Source organism: Enhydra lutris, unplaced genomic scaffold (assembly GCF_002288905.1).
Source record: "Enhydra lutris kenyoni isolate GAN:26980312 unplaced genomic scaffold, ASM228890v2 scaffoldscaffold30, whole genome shotgun sequence".
In the NCBI taxonomy this organism is placed as follows: Eukaryota; Metazoa; Chordata; class Mammalia; order Carnivora; family Mustelidae; genus Enhydra; species Enhydra lutris.
The window spans coordinates 4,874,114-4,886,007 of record NW_019154114.1 but is presented as its reverse complement, the minus strand read 5'-3'; the positions used below and the strand labels follow the sequence as shown (position 1 = coordinate 4,886,007).

Sequence of the window (11,894 nt, the reverse complement as noted above, 5' to 3'; positions counted from 1 at the left end):
GGCTCTGTTTCCCCTGGCACCAAGGGAAGAAGGCGGAACTGAAACCAGGCCCAGAGCTGGCTCCCTGAGGCTATGCCCCTTTCCGGCAATCTCTGGCCACCCCCATTGGCCAGGCTGTCCCTCCCACTGGCCTTAGGGCCCCTCCCACCCCCACTCCAGATAAGGCCAGCCCAGGACTGCTTCACTGGGCAATAGGCACTAGGGCTGGAATGGGGCCGCCGGGCTCCCCATGGCAGAGGGGGCTGCTGCTGCTGGGGCTGCTGCTCCCCCCTGCCACCCCTTTCTGGCTTTTCAATGTGCTCTTCCCCCCGCACACCACGCCCAAGGCTGAGCTCAATAACCACACACGGCCCGTCATCCTCGGTAAGCCCCCGCCAGGCCCCTGATGCACCAGGCCAGACCTCAGGGAGTCTGGGCCCCAGCCCCCTGGTAGCAGACCCTGCCAAGGCCCTTCTGCCCCTGCATTTGCCTGATACCTGCCTCTGTGTTTGAGGGTCCAAAGGCTTCTGCAAAGAAATGAACCCCTTCCCCCACCACACTGTTCTGCGTCTCTCAGCTATCTACCCCAGGCGGGTGGAGTTGGGGGCGGGTGAGCCTGAGGGCTTGGCCTGGGCATTACAAGCTGTGGTCAGCTGTAGCCACTCAGCCCCCATCCCAGCAAAGACAAGATGCCCAACCCAGGAAAACAGAAGAGGCCCATCAAGGCCTGCCTCCTACTCCTAGGCCCAGCCCCCACTCCCCCATACCTATTTGTTCTCACCTTGGACTTCGGCATTAATGGAGAGGCCAGGGAAGGTGTTTGCCTTTTGTAGACCGGGGCCAGTGGCCTTGGCCCCTGGACCTTCCACACCTGAGGAGAACCTGGGCTCTAGGCTGCTGGGGGGATGGGGTGGGGGTGTTAAAGGAAAGGATCAAATCCTTAGTTCCTGGAGGTTGAGGCTGTGGGAGACGGAGGGGCGGAGCTGGTCACACAGCCTGATGGGGGGGAAGGGAGGGGAGGGGGGAGAGGAGCACAGGGGAGGAATCTGAAGAATTCAGAATGAAGGCTAGTACCCACAGTGCCTGGCTGCCTGGGGAATCAGCTGGAAGCCAAGCTGGATAAACCAGATGTGGTGAACTGGATGTGCTACCGCAAGACAGAGGACTTCTTCACCATCTGGCTGGATCTTAATATGTTCCTACCCCTTGGGGTGGACTGCTGGATTGATAACACCAGGTACGTGCCCTCCCCTCTGCCCGGCCCCCACGCTCAGCCCCTTGGCTGCTGGCGGGCTGAATGTCCCACCGCCCCCAGGGTTGTCTACAACCGCAGCTCTGGGCTTGTGTCCAATGCCCCTGGTGTACAGATCCGTGTCCCCGGCTTCGGGAAGACCTACTCTGTTGAGTACCTGGACAACAACAAGCTGGCAGGTGTGTTTACTGGGGAAAGGGTGGGCTGCGGCCGTGGCTAGCCCACAGGAGCCGTGACCAGAGCCTCCAATGCCACTGCCTTCCCCACAGGTTACATGCACACGCTGGTGCAGAATCTGGTCAACAATGGGTATGTGCGGGATGAGACGGTGCGCGCCGCCCCCTACGACTGGCGGCTGGAGCCCAGTGAGTGTCTCTGTAGACAGTGGGCTTGGGGCAGGTGGGCCCTGACCCCTCACTGCCCTGATCCCCCACCCCACTCCGCTGCAGGCCAGCAGAAGGAATACTACCGGAAGCTCGCCAGGCTGGTGGAGGAGATGCACGCTGCCTATGGGAAGCCTGTCTTCCTCATTGGTCACAGCCTTGGTTGCCTGCACTTGCTCTATTTCTTGCTGCGCCAGCCCCAGGCCTGGAAGGACCGCTTCATCGATGGATTCATCTCTCTTGGGGCTCCCTGGGGGGGCTCCATCAAGCCCATGCTGGTCTTGGCCTCAGGTGAGAGGGCCTCTGACCACCCGTGTTAATGAGGGGCCTGGGGTGGAGGGGGATGAAGCTGACCAACGGGCCTGCCCTCACTCCTGCTTCTGCTCACACGGCCAGGCTTGCGGGGAGGGGGTGTTATTTACCACTCCAGAGGCCTGGCCCCTGTCACTGGCCCCTTGAGAGCAGTAAGCCTGGCCTGGCCTGGTAGCTCCTGCCAGAAGTCTGTTTTGGTGATTTGGTGTTTCAGTGACAAAAGTAAAGTAAATGGAGAGGAAGAGAGGAAGTGAACCCCATCAATCTGACACATGGACCTAGGTCTGTTCCTTGTGGTCTCAGGGCCTGCCCACTCGAATTTCAGCAGGCTTCTGGTTCCAGGAGCCCGTTTTCCAGAGATCTGCCTACTGAGAACAGATCTGCCAAAGGCAGGGCCAGTCCCTAGAAGCCCCTCTGCCCTTCCCTGAGAACTGACACAGCTGCTACCTGTTGAGCACTGACTATATGCTGGGCACAGCCAGACTTGACCTTCCCTCCAGTAGCTCATTGATATGCTGAGGAAAACACTCATCAGACTCCATCAATAAGGGCCAAACAGAGACCCAGTCTGATTTGATTCTTCAAGAACATAGCTCTGACCCCGAGTAGCCTCAGTCCACAGCAGCCACCAGACACTTGGCTGAGGGAGAACCACCAGCACCATCCTCCCATCTACACACATATATACCCATATTCCAGAAACCAACTTCTCCCTCCTTTTGGGGCTCTACAGCTCTGCCCCACGTGCCATCAGGGCTTCTCACTTAATAAGCACACATTGAACACCTACTGAATGCTGGCATGCTCAGAGTTTGTGGCTTGGAGGCAGTGTTGGAATTGGGCAGGGACAAGACTGAGCATCCAACTGAAATGGGCTGAGAGGCAAGCTGTGGGTCGGAGGTAGCCAGGCCCCCTGACCCACCTGGCTTTGTGTTCACAGGTGACAACCAGGGCATCCCAATCATGTCCAGCATCAAGCTGAGAGAGGAACAGCGTATAACAACGACTTCCCCCTGGATGTTTCCCTCTAGCGAGGCATGGCCTGAAGACCATGTGTTCATTTCCACACCCAGAGTCAACTACACAGGCCATGACTTCCAGCGCTTCTTTGCAGACGTGCACTTTGAGGAAGGCTGGTACATGTGGCTCCAGTCACGTGACCTACTGGCAGGCCTCCCAGCACCTGGCGTGGAAGTATACTGTCTGTATGGCGTGGGCCTGCCCACACCCCGCACCTACATCTTTGACCACGGCTTTCCCTACACAGACCCTGTAGGGATACTCTATGAAGATGGTGATGACACTGTGGCCACACGCAGCACTGAGCTCTGTGCCCGCTGGCAGAGCCGCCAGCCCCAGCCTGTGCACCTGCTGCCTCTGCACGGGACACAGCACCTCAACATGGTCTTCAGTAACCAGACTTTGGAGCACATCAATGCCATCCTACTGGGTACCTACCGACGTAGCACCCCTGTGCCCCCAGCTGCCAGCCCAGGGCCTCTGCCCTCCAAATAAAGACCTTCTTTTGCTCTCTGAGCTTTGACCTGTAACTTGTGGGTTCAGGAGGAGGCACTAGTGTCCACACACCAGGCTTCGCTGAGCAATAGCCCTAGGCCTGGTGCTTTGTGGAAGGTAAGGGCAAGATGGACTTTGGAGAAGCCTGGAATTGAACTGGGAACCCTGAGATGTATAGCTTCCCACTTTCCTGGTTGAGCTGTTTATGTAGACTGCCTCTGCTCTGGAATCAGGGGACTGGAGGAAGCTGCACACACAGCTGTGCGATGGGGGCACCTAGAGGCAACGGTGCAGGGAGAGAAGTGAGCTGTCCCACCCACTCCCCAAAGGGCAGGTGGATCCCACCTCTAGACAGGGCCTTTTTTTTTTTTTTTTTAAGATTTGTTTATGGGAGGGGCGCCAGGGTGGCTCAGTGGGTTAAGCCTCTGCCTTCAGCTCAGGTCTGATCTCAGGGTCCTGGGATCAAGTCCCGAATCGGGCTCTCTGCTCGGCAGGGAGCCTGCTTCCTCCTCTCTCTCTCTGTCTGCCTTTCTGCCTACTTGTGATCTCTCTCTGTCAAATAAATAAAATAAAATCTTAAAAAAAAAAAGATTTGTTTATGAGAGAGAGAGAGAGAGATAGGCAAAGGAGCGGGAGAGAATCTCAGACTCCCTGCTGAGCATGGAGCCCCCCGCAGGGTTCGACCCTACAAACCATGAAATCATGACCTGAACCAAAATCATGAGTCAGACACTCAACCGACTGAGCCACCCAGGTGCCTCCCTAGACAGGGCCTTTTGAATGCTAAGTGGGTGACAGAAGTATATGAGTTTAGAATCTGGGGGAGAGACAGTGACTAATCAGATCATTTCTCTAATGAAGGTTTAATTAATGGAGCTAAGTGGTCTGTGAGAACAGTTTAGGGAGCACCAAGGGCCTGAGTCTTGTGGGTCAGGGAAGGCTTCCTAGAGGAGCTGGTGCCTATTCTGAGATCATATAGGATGAGAAGGGTAATGTGGGCCACTATAAAGACTTGGCTTTGAGCCTAGGAGCAATATGCACTTGCTGAAGGGTTAACCAGGGGAAAATTGTAACCAGATTTGCAATCCAGGAGGAGTCCTTTCTCTGCAAGGTAAAGGGTAGCCTGGGGTGGGGGCTACGGGCAGGAAGCTTGGGGAAGCCAGAGAGGGCCGTGCAGTGTCCAGGGGAGAGAGGATGCTAGCTGAGACTAAAGCGGTAGTTAGGAGAAAAATGTGGACAGATGAAGGGTCATTTGGGAGGTCAAATAAGGCTTGTCCATGGGCAGAGCCCGGCATGCCTCCAGGCCACTAGATGGACGGCCCCACAGGACCCCTCTTGTGAGAGGGAAGACAGCACCTGAGATAGGGAAGCTGGAAGCTTCAGTGGAGGACTGAGCTTTGGTGTTTCAGGTTCCAGGTTTCAGGAAGGAGGCAAAGGCAACAAAAGAACTGAGAGAAAGAGGATGCCAAAGAACAAAAGGCGGCCATGCTTGATGCTGCTGGGAGGCCAGTAACAGAAACCTGGCCAGTATGACACCCTTAGTGCTGAAGGACTTGAGGTTAGAGTTGGGATATGGGGCAGGCACTAGGGGCTCAGGGTGGGTGAGGAGCTGCTGAACAAGGGCCAGAGGCATTTGTCCCTCCGTTCAGAGGACTAGGAAGCAGGATGGAAAGCCAGGCAAGGACCTCTCCCCTTTGCCAAGCTGCCCAGGAGCAGTGGTGAAGGTGAAAGTGAAAGAGAAGATGAGGAAGGCACCAGCCAGGCTCTGAGGAAAAGGTGAAAGCGAAAGCGAGAAGGTCAGACCGGCTAGGAGGGTGCCTGACAGAGAACCTGGCTTTGGCCTTTTGCGCTTGTCGCCCATAGCCCTCCAACCCCCAGACCACCCTGCCCACCTCGAGATGCTGAAGCCAGAGTTAGAGCCCCGAAGGGGCTTCTCATTCGAGAACTGCCAGAGGTGATGGGGGTGGTGGCTGGGGCGAGAGGAGGGACTTCTGGGAGTGGAAGCCCTAAGGCCTTTATTCGGGTGGGGGTGGAGAGACGGCAGAGTGTGTTGGGCGAATTGGGTTTCCAGGCTCCCACCCCTAGAGATGAGGGAGTCTAGGACAGAGTTGGAGGATGTGATGAAGAGGCACCTCAACCTGGGCCACTCCACTCCGTTTCCAGAAATGCATCCTTAGAACGAGTCCTCCCGAGCCTCCGGATCCCTCATCCACACAAGACCGGAACCACCATCGCGGGCCTTGTGTTCCAAGTGAGCAGGGGCGTGGGACTGGGGGGATCAGAAGGGTCTCCTGGGGGATCGGACAGGCACTGAGCCAGCAGACCCTCTCCCTCCCCAGGACGGGGTCATCCTGGGCGCGGACACGCGGGCCACTAGCGATTCGGTTGTGATGGACAAGAATTGCGAGAAGATCCACTTCATCGCCCCCAAAATCTAGTGAGAAATCCCCAAGCCATTCCCCCAAAGAACCGCCCCCTCGTTCCCAACCCGGGTCCCCACAGATCCTAGCCCCGCCCACACCGATCCTCCCTTCCTTCTCAGCTGCTGTGGGGCTGGAGTAGCCGCGGACGCCGAAATGACGACGCGGCTGGCGGCGTCCAACATGGAGCTACACGCCCTGTCCACGGGCCGCGAGCCTCGCGTGGCCACAGTCACGCGCGTTCTGCGCCAGACGCTCTTCCGGTGCTGGGGGGGGGTGCTAAGATGATGACCCTGAGGAGTGGCCGTGGTAGGAAGGGTGGGACAGAGAGGAGTTGGGACAGGACGAAGGGCGGGGTTGCGAGAGCCCCGGAGACCGGAAAAGGCTGACCTAAGAGGAGCCCGGCAGCCGGAAAGGGCTCTGTTAGGACCCGGGCGCTGGAGGGCAGGAACGGGCGGGGCTCGGGTCCCGGGTGGGTGTCACGGAGGGGCGGGACCAGAAGCCCAAGTGCTTGGGGCTGACCACGCCCACCCCTTGAAAAGGTACCGGGGCCACGTGGGCGCGTCGCTGATAGTGGGCGGAGTAGACTTCACCGGACCGCAGCTCTACAGCGTGCACCCCCACGGCTCTTACAGCCGTCTGCCCTTCGCAGCCCTGGGTGAGCTCTTCCTCCCCCTCCCCACGAATCCCAGCCCTGCGAGAACCTGGCCTCCTGTTCATCCCGCGACGCGCTGGCCACGACTGACCTCCGATGCCCCTCCTACTTGCAGGTTCCGGCCAGGATGCTGCTCTGGCGGTACTGGAGGATCGGTTCCAGGCGAACATGAAGGTGAGCAACACCTGTCCCCCACTACGCGTTCACTGATGGGAAGGGCACGTGGGAGCTAGGGTAACACAGAGGTATCCTGGCCTAGTCTAGAGGTCAGGGAAGGCTTCTTGGAGGAGGTGACGACTGAGTGGAGACTGAGGGGACAGTGGAGTCAGACTGAAGTGCTATTCCAACAGACGACCATCAGTGCCAAAGTTTGGACCGCTTGCAGTCAAAGCTCAGGACCCTTTGAAGCTGAGGGAGGAGGGAATGGCAAGTGGGGTCTGGAGTCTGGATTTTGTTTGGGTTGGGATGAAAGTGGATGCCATGTGTTGCTTCAGAGGTGCCTAAGGCCCAGAACGGAAAAAGCAATGAGCTGGTAGATTGGGGACCAAGACCACATTGGTTGGGTTGACAGCACTGGAAGCAGAACCACAAGTGTAAGTGACTCAGAGAAGTTTGTGAAGTGGTGCACTGGGAACACGGCGTCTCTGGAGAAAGGGAGGCAGAGACGAGGGGAAGGGAGCTTGGGGTGGATGGGAACATAGGGAAACAGAGGAGTCTGGATATGAGCAAATGCTAAATACTCTGGCTTCGAGATGAACAAAACCTCTTGGCTATAGCCTGAAAGAGTCCATCAGGCCTCATGCACACATTATCATCACAGCTGGAGGCTGCCCAGGAGCTGCTAGTGGAAGCCATCACTGCAGGGATCCTGGGTGACCTGGGCTCTGGAGGCAGTGTGGATGCATGTGTGATAACGGAGACCGGCGCCAAGCTTCTGAGAACATTAAGCTCACCCACAAAGCCCATAGAGAGGTGGGAGCATGGGAGATGGGGGACCACTAGGGAGGAGGGGCAGTAGCAAGGGAGATAGGGGGCTGCAAGAAGAGGACAGGCCACATGATGGGCCCAAGTTGAGAGCCCATCCCTTCCCTCTCGCAGGCCCAGCCAGTACCGCTTTGCCCCTGGGACCACAGCTGTCCTGTCCAGGACAGTGAAGCCACTGACCCTGGAACTGCTTGAGGAAACCGTGCAGGCCATGGAGGTAGAATGAAGTGGAATGATGCTTAGGGCTTGGAACGAAGAGAAATAAACCCAAGAAATACAAAAACACCTAAACGGATGGCTGTGTTGTTCCTGGGTGGAGGGGGGACAAGCAGCCATCTGGACACTGTGGCTCATGTACACCTGCAGGGACCACTCTCTGCATTGTTCCAGGGCCTGGCCTTACAGGTGCCCTTTACCCATAGCCATAGGCATCTATTCCTCCAGAATTCCAGCCCTGGCAAGCACTGCAGCTCAAGGTGGAAGGCCCCTTCCTGACTCTCCAAACTATAGAGGTCCCCCTACCACTCCGGTGCCTTGCTCTTGCCCTCTAGTCTACTGAGGACTGTTGTAAAACCCAAAAGGCCCCCCACACTGCCCCCTTTCCCTGGCTCATCAGTGTCTCACAGCAAAGCCCACACTTCTCAGTCAAGGAGACTGCATGGACTCCACTGAGTTAGCCCTTAAGGCTGATAGAGGAGCTGCTCCCTGACTCCAAGGGCAAGTTCTTACAGAACAATCCTCACCCCTGCAACACCTTTACCTGTGCAACCGCTCCCATGACCAGGCCCACCCTAAGGGCTTCTATTTGGACGTGCTGATCTGTGAAAGGGGTGGCGGGGGGCAGGGGTCTCCCAAGTTTGCTAGGCTGATGGATCATAGGGCTTATGCAGAGAGAGATGACATGACACATTTATCCAGCAAACCTTTGCTGAGTGCCCCGAGGGCCAGCCAAAGGGCCATGTGCTGGCAGGAGATCGTGACCTCAGAGAGAACAGCTGACTCCACTGGAGCTTTGGAACTGTTAGAGTCTGCCCAACCGTTGGGGAGGGTCTACTCTGAGCTGGACATCCCTGGGCCCCTGATTGTGCTCCCCCCTCCCCAATATTTTATTATGAAGATTTTTAAACATAGCAGCTGAATTGCACTGAACACCTATATGCCCACAATCGACTTTACAATTATTATTGTTGTATTTGTTTGATCACACTTCCATCCCTCCATTCCTCTGTTCAACCATTAGCGCGTCTTTTTTTTTTTTTTTTTGCGCATCTTATTTTTTTGACTGAAGTGTAGAGTCAGTTGCTGCCCCCCACACCTCTAGGAGCCCAGCCAACTTACCTACTGCAGCTTTGCACACGGGGCTGTCTTCTCTTCCTCAGTGCAGGCTCAGCCTGGAACTCCACAACAGCTGGGCTGTGGACACCAAGAACTTGCCCACAGGAACCCCAAGGCCTGGAGGCTGTCACCCTGGGACCCATAACCCCCATCCAGGGTCAGCCAGTCACCAAGTGCTCACTCCTTACCCTCTGTGTGCCAGGCCCCTACCAGGTGTCGTCTCCTCAATAAGAGTGTGGGCTTTGGAGCCAGGTGAAGGTTTGGGTCCAAAAGTACTATGTGCTGGTAAAAGAGTCACCATCTCTTTGGACAAACTGACTCCTGTTCCAAGTTGGTGAGAAATCACTGAGATGCTATTCAATTTGTGACCTGCCAGAACCCCTGTCCTGGCCGCATGGCCCTGGCCCTCCACAGCACAGCTGGCACAGCTGGACATTCCCTCCACCCATCAGGAACACCCCTGGGTGCTGAGCAGACTTCTCTGAGTCTGGTGCCCTGACAGCCCTAAGAAACTTCGCTGATCCCAGCCACCATGTAGTTCACACAGACCTAACTTAACCACAAGTCCTTGCTACTTAACACTCACTGCTTGGGATGTGAGGTGGTTCAGGGAACCAGTCAGAGACCAGGCTTTGGGGGGTGGACATGAGAGCCTCACACCTGGTCTCTGTCTGATAAAGTCCAGGCCTGAATCCAAGACCTTGACCTAAAGACCCTCCTCCTGACCAGAGCATGGGAGGGGGCTGAGCCCACACAGCTGGCTTGGCCTCAGGCCTGGGACTTTTGCCCAAGGACGAGGAGAACCATAAAAGTAGGCCCAGCTTTCAACCTCACGTCTGCCACAATGCTGCTGCTCAGTCTGACCCTTTGCCTGGTCCTCCTCGGCTCCTCCTGGGGTGAGTGGGCCTGGACTAGCCCTGATGACCAGCCCTAAAGCAACCAAGCTTCCAAAACCAGCCCCAGGCTTCCTGCCCAGGGGCTCGGGGAAGGGGCTGGGCTGGCTGGAAGGGAATTAGGTGGACAGAGTGGGTAAAGGAAAAAGGAAGTGCCAGGGTTGGGGTGGTGGGGGCAAGAGGTGGCCAGGGGCTGGTTTCACAAATGGGACAAGATTAGGCCAGAGCTAGGAGCCAGGGAGGGTTTAGGAAGCTGAGAAGTGAAGGTTGGACATGTAGTTTAGGGAGAAGCCTCTGGCTGTTGAGTCCTGGAGCAGGGGCAAAGCCAGGAAGGAGACTATCCCAGGGGTCAGGGAGAAAAATGCCCTGAGTTGGAGGGTGAGAGTGAATCTGGGGAACAATGGGAAGTAAGAGTGGAGAGAGGTTAGGGAACGGACAGAATCTGGAGGTGAATTGGGCAGAGGTAAGGACATAGGTAACCAAGATACCTAGAGGTGCTCACGGTGAGAAGGGGTAATGACGAGCCCTCTTGATTTGGACCTCTGAGGGCCAGAGCCTGGGGGCAGCCAGGAGGAGGTGGGGATAGCTGGGTGGGGGGATGGGGGTGTGGGAAGCAGGTCCTCACCAGCCCAATGGCCAGGCTGCGGAGTTCCTGCCATCAAGCCACTACTGAGCTCCAGCCAGAGGATTGTCAACGGGGAGAGTGCAGTGCCAGGCTCCTGGCCTTGGCAGGTGTCTCTGCAGGTACATGGACTCCGGGGGTGGGGCAGGGTACCAGGTTCTTCATGCCTAGATGCAGCCTGAGCCCACCCCCACTTCTGACCCCTGATCCCAGGAAAAAAGTGGCTTCCACTTCTGCGGAGGTTCCCTCATCAGCCAGTCCTGGGTGGTCACTGCTGCCCACTGCAATGTCAGGTGAGTACTCCCACTCTACCTGCCCCGGAGCCCACCTCTCCCCACCTCCTTCCCCCACATGCCCCTCTCTTGTCACTCTGCCCTCCCTGCAGCTGCCCAACCCCCTTCTCACTGCAGCCCTGGCCGCCACGTTGTTGTCCTGGGTGAGTACGACCGATCATCCAGTGCGGAGTCTTTGCAGGTTCTGTCCATCTCAAAGGTGAGTATCTAGGCTAAAGACATGGAAAGAAAGTGTGCCTGGGGCAGATGGGGGGCTCTGGGGATGAGGAATTCAGGGCAGGCCCTAGGCTAGCCTCCTCAGCAATCATCAACCATGGGGGGCCTATGCCCATGACCATCCTCCCTGGCTCCTTCCTGGTTCTACAGGCCATCACGCACCCTTTCTGGAACCCCAACACCCTCAACAATGACCTGACTCTACTGAAGCTCGCCTCCCCAGCCCAGTACACAAAACGCATCTCACCAGTCTGCGTGGCCTCCTCCAATGAGGCACTGCCTGCGGGCCTCAAGTGTGTCACCACTGGCTGGGGACGTCTCAGCGGCGTGGGTAGGAACTTGGGCCAAAGATCTGGGTGACAGGGCCAGGGTGGGAAGCAGTCATCCAGGGCCTCACCATCCCCTCTGGCCCCCAGGCAATACGACCCCAACACGCCTGCAGCAGGTGGCCCTGCCCCTGGTCACCGTGAATCAATGCCGGCAGTACTGGGGCTCACGCATCACTGACTCCATGATCTGCGCGGGCGGCGCAGGAGCCTCCTCGTGCCAGGTGAGCATTGGCACCCTGGCCCGCCCTCTGCACTGCCCTGGGGCACCCCCTGACCCCCATGCTGACGGCTCTCCTCTCCCTCCTCAGGGAGACTCCGGAGGCCCTCTGGTCTGCCAGAAGGGGAACACATGGGTGCTTGTTGGCGTCGTCTCCTGGGGCACCAGCAACTGCAATGTGCGCCAGCCTGCCATATACACTCGGGTTAGTAAGTTCAGCAACTGGATCAACCAGGTCGTAGCCTCCAACTGAGCCGGCCACATGTCCTCTCCCCATCTCAATCCAATAAAGACCCCGTGCTCTGTCCTCTTGTGCATTCCTGTCCTTTCAAGGGAAAGTAGGGGCTTTCGGGAGTCCCTCTCCCCACCTGGGACTTTGACTTCTGGCATGGCAGGCGTTGAGTCGGATCGTCCTAGAGCAGCCATGCCCAGGCCACGCCCCCCATCTTTCCTCCTAGGTAACCCCTGATCCACAGCAAGGAGCCTGGA

The 11,894-nt window shown here is 57.3% G+C and overlaps 3 protein-coding genes across 3 annotated transcripts; all 3 read left to right on the top strand.

The window, feature by feature from the left end:
- The first annotated feature begins 52 nt into the window (after positions 1-52).
- Positions 53-3,462, top strand: LOC111153035 (lecithin-cholesterol acyltransferase). Its single transcript, XM_022511845.1, has 6 exons — positions 53-363; positions 1,060-1,216; positions 1,295-1,410; positions 1,501-1,596; positions 1,681-1,905; positions 2,867-3,462. Exons 1-6 carry the CDS (start codon positions 210-212, stop codon positions 3,439-3,441), a joined length of 1,323 nt encoding a protein of 440 aa, XP_022367553.1. The 5' UTR covers positions 53-209; the 3' UTR covers positions 3,442-3,462.
- A 1,773-nt stretch (positions 3,463-5,235) lies between these two features.
- On the top strand, positions 5,236-7,785 carry LOC111152854 (proteasome subunit beta 10). The gene is made up of 8 exons (XM_022511536.1): positions 5,236-5,395; positions 5,605-5,692; positions 5,781-5,878; positions 5,984-6,124; positions 6,404-6,519; positions 6,632-6,690; positions 7,337-7,488; positions 7,615-7,785. Exons 1-8 carry the CDS (start codon positions 5,340-5,342, stop codon positions 7,724-7,726), a joined length of 822 nt encoding a protein of 273 aa, XP_022367244.1. The 5' UTR covers positions 5,236-5,339; the 3' UTR covers positions 7,727-7,785.
- Positions 7,786-9,542: 1,757 nt separating this feature from the next.
- On the top strand, positions 9,543-11,711 carry LOC111152844 (chymotrypsin like). Its single transcript, XM_022511518.1, has 7 exons — positions 9,543-9,731; positions 10,369-10,472; positions 10,564-10,643; positions 10,761-10,842; positions 11,010-11,190; positions 11,276-11,409; positions 11,497-11,711. Exons 1-7 carry the CDS (start codon positions 9,680-9,682, stop codon positions 11,656-11,658), a joined length of 795 nt encoding a protein of 264 aa, XP_022367226.1. The 5' UTR covers positions 9,543-9,679; the 3' UTR covers positions 11,659-11,711.
- Positions 11,712-11,894: the final 183 nt, after the last annotated feature.

Excerpts from the sequence above, each read along its gene's own strand:
- LOC111153035 (XM_022511845.1), top strand. The coding sequence starts at position 210 with ATGGGGCCGCCGGGCTCCCCATGGCAGAGGGGGCTGCTGCTGCTGGGG. Across the intron at positions 364-1,059 it reads CACACGGCCCGTCATCCTCG|TGCCTGGCTGCCTGGGGAAT; the intron begins GTAAGCCCCCGC and ends TAGTACCCACAG. Across the intron at positions 1,411-1,500 it reads GGACAACAACAAGCTGGCAG|GTTACATGCACACGCTGGTG; the intron begins GTGTGTTTACTG and ends CCTTCCCCACAG.
- LOC111152854 (XM_022511536.1), top strand. The coding sequence starts at position 5,340 with ATGCTGAAGCCAGAGTTAGAGCCCCGAAGGGGCTTCTCATTCGAGAAC. Across the intron at positions 5,879-5,983 it reads TTCATCGCCCCCAAAATCTA|CTGCTGTGGGGCTGGAGTAG; the intron begins GTGAGAAATCCC and ends CTTCCTTCTCAG. Across the intron at positions 7,489-7,614 it reads CCCACAAAGCCCATAGAGAG|GCCCAGCCAGTACCGCTTTG; the intron begins GTGGGAGCATGG and ends TCCCTCTCGCAG.
- LOC111152844 (XM_022511518.1), top strand. The coding sequence starts at position 9,680 with ATGCTGCTGCTCAGTCTGACCCTTTGCCTGGTCCTCCTCGGCTCCTCC. Across the intron at positions 11,191-11,275 it reads GGGACGTCTCAGCGGCGTGG|GCAATACGACCCCAACACGC; the intron begins GTAGGAACTTGG and ends TCTGGCCCCCAG. Across the intron at positions 11,410-11,496 it reads CAGGAGCCTCCTCGTGCCAG|GGAGACTCCGGAGGCCCTCT; the intron begins GTGAGCATTGGC and ends CTCCCTCCTCAG.